We start from the raw sequence: 10,683 nt of genomic DNA on the forward strand, positions 1-10,683 counted from the left end.
ATAGTTGTTTCCTGCTCAAATGTAATAAGCTACATTTACCACATTTTGCTATTCTAGGGTGCAGTGGAGCCCATGCAGATTGATGTAGATCCACAAGAAGATCAGCAAAATGCACCTGATATCAATTATGTGGTGGAAAACCCCACTCTGGTATGTGCTGGTTGAGGGCAGAAGGACTACATTTCTACTACATAGCCTCTTCCTTTCAGGTTTCTGAAAACTTCCTCATTTTATCCCTTGTGAAATTGTTATTTAGATGTTAATAGATTCTCTTCTAAGCATGGTGGCATAAGAATAGCACTGGCCTCTTTTGTTACTCCTTGGATTTGCTATCCTCTACTTCATCTTCTGAGATGAAGGAGGAATTGCTGTTTTGTGGTGTGCCATGTGTTGCCTGTTTGTCACCATTTCCATTACGAAATAGTTTAGTACATCTCTGCTTACAGAGACATCATTCTTTTTTTTTTTTTGAATCTTGTTCCTTGAGGAGCTAAGGTCAGGTGCTTTAAGTATGTAATTTGGATAGTATTATTTCCTTGTGTCTTGATCCTTTGAAGACTGCCTAAGGCGTTCAGAGCTGTTGTGTTATGAAAGGCTGCATTTGCTTAAATCAGTTTCTTCTATTTTTAATTAATGGTTTGAGTTTTTGGCCAATTTCTACATATCAACTCTATAACAGTGGGAGATGGGTGTGGTAGTTTGTTTTTTTTTTTCATTGCTTTTGTTCAGCAATATGGCCTGATACCTTGTTTGACTTTGTAGCATTTGCTGTGTGAACCTCATGAAGTTCAGCAAGGCCAAGTGCAGGGTCCTGTTTCTGGGCTGGGGCAATCCCAAGCACAAATAAAGGCTGGGCAGAGAATGGATTGAGAGCAGCCTTGATGAGAAGGCCCTGGGGGTGTTGGTTGATGAGAAGCTCAACATGAGCCAGCAAAGTGCGCTTGCAATCCAGAAAGCCAGCCATATTCAGGGCTGCATTGAAAGAGGTGTGGACAGACGGTCGAGGGAGGTGATTCTCTCCCTCTATTCATGAGACCCCAGCTGTGTTCAGCTCTGTGGCCTCCAGCACAAGAAGGATATGGAAGTCCATGGCAGTCCAGAGGAGGGCCACAAAGATGATCAAGGGGTTGGAGCACCTCTCTTATGAGGACAGGCTGAGGGAGTTGGGGTTTTTCAGATCCTTCCTCAAGAGTTTGAGATCCTAATAGTTCTCAAATGTAATCTTTTAAGAAATGAGCAAATTGTCATTTGGAAACTATTTTTCAAGGGAGAACTATGTCTGCAGTGGGTGTCTGGTTTAGGAAACTTCAGTTTAAATGATGAAATTCTGGCAAAATTATTAACAAGTGATACAAGCAATGCTTAGAGTGGATTATTTGAGCGCCCTTAATGGATAGCAACACTACAGGAAAAAATAGTAATTTCCTCAGAAATCTGCAGTACGTTACAATTTACTTATGTTTGAAGAAAGGAGAAATAGAATAATCTTACCTTTTTATTTGTCTTGGCCATGTTGCTCTCCATGTAGGGATCAGGACTGCAGGAAAACTTGTGCAGGTCACAGTGTAGTGTCTTGATTTAGTGTTTCCATCTTTTCTTTCTAAGACTCTGTTCTATTTGCAGGATTTGGAGCAGTATGCATCCAGTTACAGTGGTCTGATGCGAATTGAGCGGCTGCAATTTATTGCTGATCACTGCCCACAGCTGCGGGTGGAAGCTCTCAAGATGGCACTGTCATTTGTCCAGAGAACTTTCAATGTTGATGTGTATGAAGAAATCCACAGAAAGTTGTCTGAGGCCACCAGGTACTAAAAGATTACAGGAAACCTGGGGAGCGTTTTGACTGAATTAAGGCGGGTGCCCTACAGTGGGGAACTTTGCATGTATATAGTAGAATGTTCCTTATGCAAGCTGTCTTCACCCATAGAATATGATAGCAAAACAGTGTGTGTGTGTGTGTGTGTGTGTGTTCAGGCCTAAGGTCCAATCCCTTTTAAAAATATTAAACACAAAAGACTAATTATCTCATTCTGAAGTTTTAGTGTTTTAAAGGGCTACAGGTAGACATTGAGAGGAGTTTAGTTCTTGCAACTGCTTCAGATATTAACGAGCCTACTTTCCTTAGGTAATTTATGGAGTTGAAGCTTCTAGATGCCCTTATGTTCATAGATTAAAACCTTATCTAAATGTTTGCCGTGTTTTTCTTCTAACAACAGGTTGGCTGTGGAGGGTAGCTTTTACTACTTCACTTAACCATCCACACTTCCTGTCTTTGTACTATTTTTCTTGCTATGCATATTTGCTGATTTCTTGTCTGTTTTGATCAGGGAGTCTTTATCATGTGTTTATGATAGTATGTTCATAGATTTCTTATATGCGATAGGGACTGTTGGTAGAAAAAACGAATGGGTTTTTCTCTTTAAAATGTTGGAAAGAGAATTCTGTGCAAGTAGAAAAGTTGATCTGATCTTGACAGAATTATGTTATTCTCTGGGAATAGTTTGTATTTCACTTGTGCTCCATTGTAGATACCTCATTTAAAAGAAGTTGAATGGTATCTGTACAGTCTAGCTTTGCTATCAAGCCATTGTGATATAGCTGGGGAGACAATTCACCAACACCTGCACACTGTGTCCCATATAGGGATGTCTGATTGGCTACAGTGACTTTTTAGAATATTTAAATACATTGTTAAAATTTAATAATTTGTTGCAGCACTGTTACTAATTTGCTGTCAGTTGATTTATAGAACAGGTTGTTTCTTTGAAATTAGTGATAAATTGCTTGTTAATAAATAAAATGCCTGCAAAAGATCATTAGGATAATTTTGAGAAGAATTTGTAAAACACCTGTGATGCTAATATTGCTATTTTCACTGCAAATCTTATCATTTTCTCCCCACCCCGCCTGTTTTCTCTTTTTTTTTTTTTTTTTTTGGTGTATGTAGTGGTATTGTTTTTAGGGAAACAGTGCCAGGTACTTAGCAGACATCTGTCTTGAAAAGCTTGCAGTATAATAACCCAGAGCAAACTCTTTCAGAGAACTGCAGAATACACCTGATGCTGTCCCTGATAGTGGAATCGAACCCCCTCCTCTTGACACAGCTTGGGTTGAAGCTACGCGCAAAAAAGCTCTTCTTAAACTGGAGAAACTCGACACAGATTTGAAAAATTACAAAGGGAACTCCATCAAGGAGAGTATCAGGTGAGATGCAGAAGGCTCTGTTGGAGCAAGGAAGAGCATTTTGCTCCTCCAGGCACAGGATGTCAACTGCATTCAGTGCCTTAGGTCAGTGTACTGAGTTACTTGTTTGGCACAAACTGACTCTGTCCCCTTTTTTTCCCTGCACTTTGTGAGAACACAGTTCATTAGTATTGTAATTCCTGTGCTCCAGGAGAGGCCATGATGACTTAGGTGATCATTACCTTGACTGTGGGGACCTCAGCAATGCTCTCAAGTGTTACTCACGAGCCCGTGATTACTGCACCAGCGCTAAACATGTTATCAACATGTGTCTCAATGTCATCAAGGTAGGAAGGCCAGCAGGGATTGGTACTTGGTGTCTTTCTGACATCTGCTCTGAAGTCTGCCTGTACTTTGCTCTGGTTACAGCTCTTGTGTCTACAATTATATTGTTTATTGAAGTAAGACCATTTAGTCATGGCTCTCTACACTGTTCATGGCTCTCTGCAGGTTAGTGTCTACCTCCAGAATTGGTCTCATGTTCTGAGCTATGTAAGCAAGGCTGAGTCTACGCCAGAAATTGCAGAAGTAAGGTCCTGTTTTTTTTAATATGCATGAATTTTCCTTTTGTTTTCTGTCTCTAAAATTTGTATAACAATTTCTTCCTTTCCTCCTTTATGAATTGCTTCCTCTAAGACTCCCTTCATCTTACAGTCTATTCTTACTCTAGTCCAGCCACTTTCTGACTCCATTTGAGGTTCATTGTTGCCTATCTTCCACAATTTGCATGTCAGAAATCTGACTTATGGTAAAACTGAGAGACTTCCCATCCTCAGTTCTTTCCATAATTCCCAAGACAGATAGGGTGACATTATTTTGTTGTTGAGATTTGCAAATTAATTATTAGGATGAAATATCCCAAGGACAGTTGTAAACAAAATGATTTTCATACTGTTTGCTCACTACTGCTTTTTCTCATCCTTTAGCAAAGAGGAGAGAGAGACAGCCAGACACAAGCAATTCTCACCAAACTGAAATGTGCAGCAGGTGAGTGAATCCTTCAGCTTCTTGTATTTTGCATGCCTGGTTTTCTGCCTCTTAGGTATCCATAGGGCTCTTTGACAGTAGAATGTGCTTGATTATTTTTTTCCCTCTCTTTGATTTAACAAACTTTGTATTTTCTCACCAGAAATGCAAAATTTAATAAAGCTGATGAGACAGAATTCTCATCAATATAGTTTAAAGGATGCCCGTACTGTCCAAGAGTCATGCTTCACTTCAATAGTGAAGGCACTAGCAACTGTGTGGGGGCCTGTTCTACTCCCTAGGTTTTACAACTTCTAATCTGTGTGCTGTCATAAACATAAAGGAGTCGCTTTTTCTGTTTCCTAGGCTTGGCTGAATTAGCTGCTCGGAAGTACAAACAGGCAGCAAAGTGCTTCTTGTTGGCATCATTTGATCACTGTGATTTCCCAGAGGTGAGGACCAAGAGGGAGCTGTATGCAGGGCTTGTAGGGGACATAATTCTTCTAAGTATTAGTTTGTAAAACTCAGATGCTGTAGTTATCCTCACAGCACTCCTGTGTGGTTTGATGTTACTGTGAATCATGTTTTACAAAAATAAATCTCTGTTCTTGAGTTCTCTAAATGATCTATTTAGATCACATACCTGTTCTCTGTGAGATTTGTGTACCTGTGTAGCTAAGTCAAAAGGCTGGCTGTTGTAATTGGCTTTTGCTCTTAGCAGCGTACAGTCACTCCTCATACTCTGGGTGAACATCTGAGAGCATGCTGAGTTGTTCTACTGCATTTGACAAAGACTAATCTTGTCACCCGGTGAGGGAAATGCCTGGAGTAGAATACTTAATTCCAGCCTTCTGCCATTTCATTAGTCAATGACAGTGTTCCCGTTCAGAGTGTGCTCTCTCTCTTTTGCTAGCTGTTATCTCCTAGCAATGTGGCTGTGTATGGTGGTCTGTGTGCCCTCGCTACCTTTGACCGTCAGGAACTGCAACGAAATGTCATCTCCAGCAGGTAAGTGATGCCTTGTGAGGAGTTTGTATGCTACTGTACATCTTTTGGGAAATGACACTTTGGTTGAGAATGGATTCTGGTAGGAGTAGTAGCTTTCTCATACAGGAAAGAAAGAATTGCTGAGCCTTGGTTTTGCTTTAGCATTAGGTGAGATTTCACTATCAAAACACAGTGGTTAATCACAGCTGAAGTTTTTGTAGTATAACAGAAGCTTCCAACCTAGGTTAAATCTAACATCTGTGTAACCCTATTTTCAATTTCTATTAGTGACCCGTATCAGATACTCAGTCAGAATGATAGAGCTCTATAGAAGGCAGCTGTAAGATAATTTGACTTTGTGTTATGACTTGTAGTGTATGTTAATTGTATTACTAACAGTTATTAAATTGTACTATAGCTTAAAATGTAGTCTAACTGTGACAGATGCAAGGTTAAGAGAATTACAGGCTTTGGGAAAAAATAGTCATTCAATTTGTGATGCACAAATAACCATGATACTGAATTCCTGACAGCTACAGGTATGGAAGCGCTAATTTTAATGTGACATGGAAAAAGGGTTATTAGCCTGACTTTTTTTATTGTCTGATTCATAGGTTGAGGTCAGTGTTCAAAAATTTGGGATGGAGAATTGGGAGAGCACTGAGAAACAATGTGCATCTTGAAGGTCTCCCACACTTAGTTATGTACGGCATGCTGTACTAGTGAAGGCTGTGCTTTGAAAAGGATCACAAAACTGGCTAGCACAGAGTACAGTACACACACGGGTGTATGGGTGTTGCCTATGTTTTCTGGTTATATATCTTGATTCTGACCTAATCCCACCTATTCCAATGTTTTTCTTGCTTTATGTGAACAAACACTTCTACTACTTAGTTTGCCAAAAGTCTTTTGATTCCCTTTACCAGAGCTCTGATGCTATGATGCATCTTTCTGTCTTCCAGGCTCCCAGCCCTGCTGAAAATGGGCTCTCTGGCCTGTTAGGGAGTAAATTCTTGGAATTTCCAGATGATAGTGGGTTTTTGTAAACCTGCAGTTTGGAATGATGAGGTTGTGGGGTGTTTAAGTGGTGGGTTTCAAGGTCTGATCACTGCCATGTTTATCTGTAGTTCCTTCAAGTTGTTTCTGGAGCTGGAGCCACAGGTTCGTGACATCATCTTCAAGTTTTATGAATCTAAATATGCTTCATGCCTGAAGATGCTGGATGAGATGAAGGTGAGTTACAGGGGAGCAGTGCAGGAACAAAGAGTTTCCTAAGAGTTTCCTTCCCCTAGCCTTTTGTGAGAAGCGGTGACTATTAAGAGTAGCTGAGTGTTCCATGTTCACTTCTTCTGTGGTGTCTTCTACCTCTTGACATGATCAAAATTAGGACTAGTTTAGGAGCAGAGAGAGAGGAGAAATTTTATATATATATATATGTGTGTGTGTGTGCATATATATAAAATATGAGTTTTATTCATTCTTGTTTTATAGTGTTGTCTTGCAGTAGTGGATATTAATATTCTTAAGGCTTAAGTATACGGATATATATTTTAAAGAACATAGAAATAATATATTTTTCCAGGCTGTCTCTCAGCTTCTGATGTATTTTTTGCACAGGACAACCTGCTGCTGGATATGTACCTTGCACCTCATGTCAGGACACTTTATACTCAGATTCGAAATCGTGCCCTTATTCAGGTAATTGTTCCTTTAATCCTGAGAGGTAGATGGACAGTGAGATAGGCTATCTCTTTGTAGTTGTTTTTCCCATGGTGTTTCAGAGGATGGGGGAGTACCCTTGTCAACTGAATATCTTCTTGTTCCCAGTACTTCAGCCCCTATGTGTCGGCAGATATGCACAAGATGGCTACTGCTTTTAATACCACGGTGGCTGCTCTGGAAGATGAACTTACTCAGCTGATCCTGGAGGGACTGATCAATGCCAGAATAGACTCTCACAGTAAGGTGAGTGCGTCTGAGCCACAGATTATGGACTGAATAGCTGTACTAAGGTTTAAAACCCAGACTCTACAGTACCCCAGCTTTGTTCCCTTGGGCAGAAGGGGCTTCTTGCTGTGAAACCGTGTCATAGCTCCTGCTTAGAGTTTTCTGTACTGGTTACAGATTCTTTATGCTCGAGATGTTGACCAGCGCAGCACAACTTTTGAGAAGTCTTTACTAATGGGCAAAGAGTTTCAGCGACGTGCCAAAGCTATGATCCTACGAGCTGCAGTCCTGCGCAACCAGATACATGTCAAGGTATGGGCTTATTAAATGTGGACTTAAAGGCAGCATTATGATTTTTTTCCCCCCAGAAACTGTGTAAGTTGGTGATTTGAAGATTCTGGAGAAGAATGGATTTACTGTCATCATGAATGGACAAATTCTTATCATATCAAATACAAAATACAGAAGGAATAAGAGTTTCTAGACAGTACACCGAATTTCTTGTACAATGCAAAATGTCCTTTGAAGTTAATATGCTCAAGTCGATGCTGGCTAATTCATTCTGACTAATTCTTGACACAGATCTTTTATCTTACCAAAACAAAGAAACTTGAAATAACTTTTTTAGTAGAGCAAATAAGAAATGCATGAACTGTTTGGAGTATTCCTTCAAGGATCCAAAGAATGCCCATAGGGAGGATAGGCCATCTGCCACAGAATATGTTAAATTCTGTAGCATATTCATCTCTGTGATAACTAAGTGTCAGATATGATTCAGCTTCTGCATCCAACAGTACTTTGTACTTGGTAAACAAAGAGTGGTTTAAAACTTCTGGTTTGACTTGTATAGGAACAGTTCTTGTGAACTTTAACTGTCGAAATTGTAAACACAAAGCTTTTTCAAATCCATCATTATTTATGAGCTGGGTATATGCTCTCCTGCTTTTATCCTGCTTTGCTTCACCTGTGGTTTGTTTGGTCTCTTTGGAAGCACTCTGCAGGATATTTACACATCACTAACTAGGATTTTTTTTGTTGTTGTTGCAGTCTCCTCCAAGAGAAGGTAGCCAAGGGGAGCTTACTCCAGCTAACAGCCAGTCCAGAATGAGCACCAACATGTGAAAAACTTCATTCACTACCAAAAGAAATGGTCCCTCTGGGACTCTGTCTAGTGTCTCACCCACAAACTGCTGAGCTTTACAACTGTCTCTGTCTCCCTCACTTTTTGCTTGGATTGAGAGGGTCAGGGCTGATGGTGGATAATACGAATATTCCAGTAACTTGAATTCTCCTTAAAAAGAAATTTCTAAAAACAGCATCCCTGCAATGGGTTTTCATTTCACTTTTGTTAGGACTCTCCCTCCATTCTCCTTCATCCACCATGAAGAGTTGGCACGTTATTTGTACAGATGCTGATTTGATTTTTTTTTTCCAGCTGCTATTAGTTTTTCTTTGTTTGTTTCAAAGCTTCAAAAAGTAGTGTTAAGTTGAATAGACAGGAGTGATCTAAGATGAATTTCACTGGCCCAAAAGTATCACCTTGATTCTGAGCAATGCTGTGCTTTCTGTTTATTTCTAAGTGCATTGCTTTCAATTATGGAACTGGAGTTCTGATGGGAGAGGCAATTCTTTTGAGAAACTCTTAATGATATTTTACCTACACCTTAAAACATGGCACCACTTCCATGCATTCAGTCACAGGCCTTTATTTTAGGGTGTTATGTTTACCTAGATCCATGTTCTTTCCCTTTGGTCTCTGTTTTCAAGACCTGTTTCCTGATGTGTTTCCACATGCATGTGACCTGTCTTTGGGGGTCCAGTGTTATCATAGCAGTAAATCTCTTCCTTAAGCAAATGCTGCTGCTGCTTGTCTAGTCTCACTGACATAGTGCATGATGGTTTCCCAACATGTTCAGCAATTACTTCTGGTAGCATGGATAAATGCCATAAAATACCATGCAAGTCCTGGAGCAGAGCTGAAAACAGTCAATCTGGGTGCCTGCTCTCCAGCTGCGTTTATTCTGCTTTTCTTTTTAATAAGGGATTAAAGGTGGCAGCCCAGATGTGTACATGTTTTGTGTTAATGTAAGAAGACATGCACTGAATTTTCTGAAGTCACTGCAGCCTTGCATTCATCTAATCCATAAAGCAAGCTAAGAATTTTGATCCAGCCCTGACTTGTCTGGCAACTGACTACAGATGTTATTGTTAATACTTTTTTTTAAATATGTTGTTACATCTAGTGCATTAAACAGCAGGATCAAAAAGCTTCTAAGTGTTTGGAGTTCCGTATTAAAGTTGGTTTCTAGATATCGTGATCAAGCTACTGATTTTTTTTGTCAAGCTTGCTGATGTTTTGTGGGCTGCTATATTTTGCCTTCTGGTCTGTTTGGAGTTGTAGTTTGGATGAGCTGTGAAGAAAGTGGGATTTGAAGGGAATTCCTTGTTTGCATGTAACAGTGCTCTTTCCCTTTGGCTTTCTATGCTTTTGATAGGTGCTGAAAATGGAAGCAGCAGTAGCTCATGAGAGGTCTTTGGGTAAACAACTTTGGCATGGAAAAATACTTCTCTTTTAGAGGAGCAAAAGGATGGACCTCGTTAATTAAGAACTTTGAGTCCAACACCACTGATCACCAGTTTTGAGAGAAAGGCAGGTCGACTGCTCAAGTAGATTGCTGTGCAGTGTTGCAGAAATGCTGGGAAAGTCACTTTAATGCCTTCTGCTTATGCTGAAGGGAAGCCACTTAGATCTATCTATTCCTAAAATGGACCAGTGATATCATTTTTAAGGAAAAGGTCTTACGCCCTTCTCTGGAAAAGATGGTTTTGCAACCCAATTAAGTGCATCATGTCAGCCAGCTATCTTTTCTTACACGCATCTCGTGTTCTCTTGATTTTATTAGGCTACTTTCATTCCATCCTGTAGGCTTTCTACTGAGGGAATCCTCAATTGTAAATAGAAGTCTTCTGCCTCTTCAGCATGCTGTCTTGAGAATCTCCGTTCTTTCAAGCCACTAACAGCTGTCCACTCTTGGGAAGTGGCTAGAAGTGTCCTTTAGCAGTCAGCATTAAGCCCACTAAGTTGCAAAAGCAGTTTCTGACTCTTGCTGTGGTTCAAAGCAGTTCCAAAGCTAAAGCAGAGATTATTAGTTTCTTTTCTCCAGACAAAAATGCTTACAACTTCTTTTGGACAGATAGAGCATTTTTCTCTTCTTGCTTAGCCCATTGGCACGGTTCAAGTTCAGTGTATGCTTTGGTATGGAATTGTTGGCTTGTAATTCTTCAACCTGTGAAAGAAGCTGTTGCTGCTCTAGAGTCTTGTAGATTTGATTCAGGTTCATCTAGCTGTGTTTCTTCCAGACTTTGCTTAACTCCTGCTTCAGTCCAAACAACATGCCAGGAAATACAACACAGCACAGATATAGTTCTGTATAACTTGCATTCATACACTATTTCTACCACTGAAAGTTTCTTATCTTAAATGTCTAAGAGGGAAAAAGTAATATATGAGAAAATGACTCGTGATGAATCTTCACTGAT

At 40.0% G+C, this 10,683-nt stretch overlaps 1 protein-coding gene across 5 annotated transcripts in view; it reads left to right on the plus strand.

Moving 5' to 3' along the window:
• The window catches only part of GPS1 (G protein pathway suppressor 1), a 13,033-nt gene extending 3,580 nt beyond the window's left edge, over nucleotides 1–9,453 (plus strand). For all 5 annotated transcript variants that reach the window (XM_035568606.2, XM_035568605.2, XM_035568607.2 and 2 more), the window contains exons 2-14: nucleotides 58–150; nucleotides 1,624–1,805; nucleotides 3,040–3,204; nucleotides 3,395–3,530; nucleotides 3,694–3,771; nucleotides 4,170–4,230; nucleotides 4,576–4,661; nucleotides 5,123–5,217; nucleotides 6,324–6,429; nucleotides 6,814–6,894; nucleotides 7,024–7,161; nucleotides 7,321–7,455; nucleotides 8,191–9,453. In XM_035568606.2, the coding sequence (XP_035424499.1) occupies nucleotides 73–150; nucleotides 1,624–1,805; nucleotides 3,040–3,204; nucleotides 3,395–3,530; nucleotides 3,694–3,771; nucleotides 4,170–4,230; nucleotides 4,576–4,661; nucleotides 5,123–5,217; nucleotides 6,324–6,429; nucleotides 6,814–6,894; nucleotides 7,024–7,161; nucleotides 7,321–7,455; nucleotides 8,191–8,265 (1,416 nt within the window). In that variant the 5' untranslated portion in view covers nucleotides 58–72 and the 3' untranslated portion in view covers nucleotides 8,266–9,453. The remainder of the gene's footprint in view (nucleotides 1–57; nucleotides 151–1,623; nucleotides 1,806–3,039; nucleotides 3,205–3,394; nucleotides 3,531–3,693; nucleotides 3,772–4,169; nucleotides 4,231–4,575; nucleotides 4,662–5,122; nucleotides 5,218–6,323; nucleotides 6,430–6,813; nucleotides 6,895–7,023; nucleotides 7,162–7,320; nucleotides 7,456–8,190) is intronic.
• Nucleotides 9,454–10,683: the final 1,230 nt, after the last annotated feature.

This window comes from Cygnus atratus, chromosome 18 (assembly GCF_013377495.2).
Source record: "Cygnus atratus isolate AKBS03 ecotype Queensland, Australia chromosome 18, CAtr_DNAZoo_HiC_assembly, whole genome shotgun sequence".
NCBI lineage: Eukaryota > Metazoa > Chordata > Aves > Anseriformes > Anatidae > Cygnus > Cygnus atratus.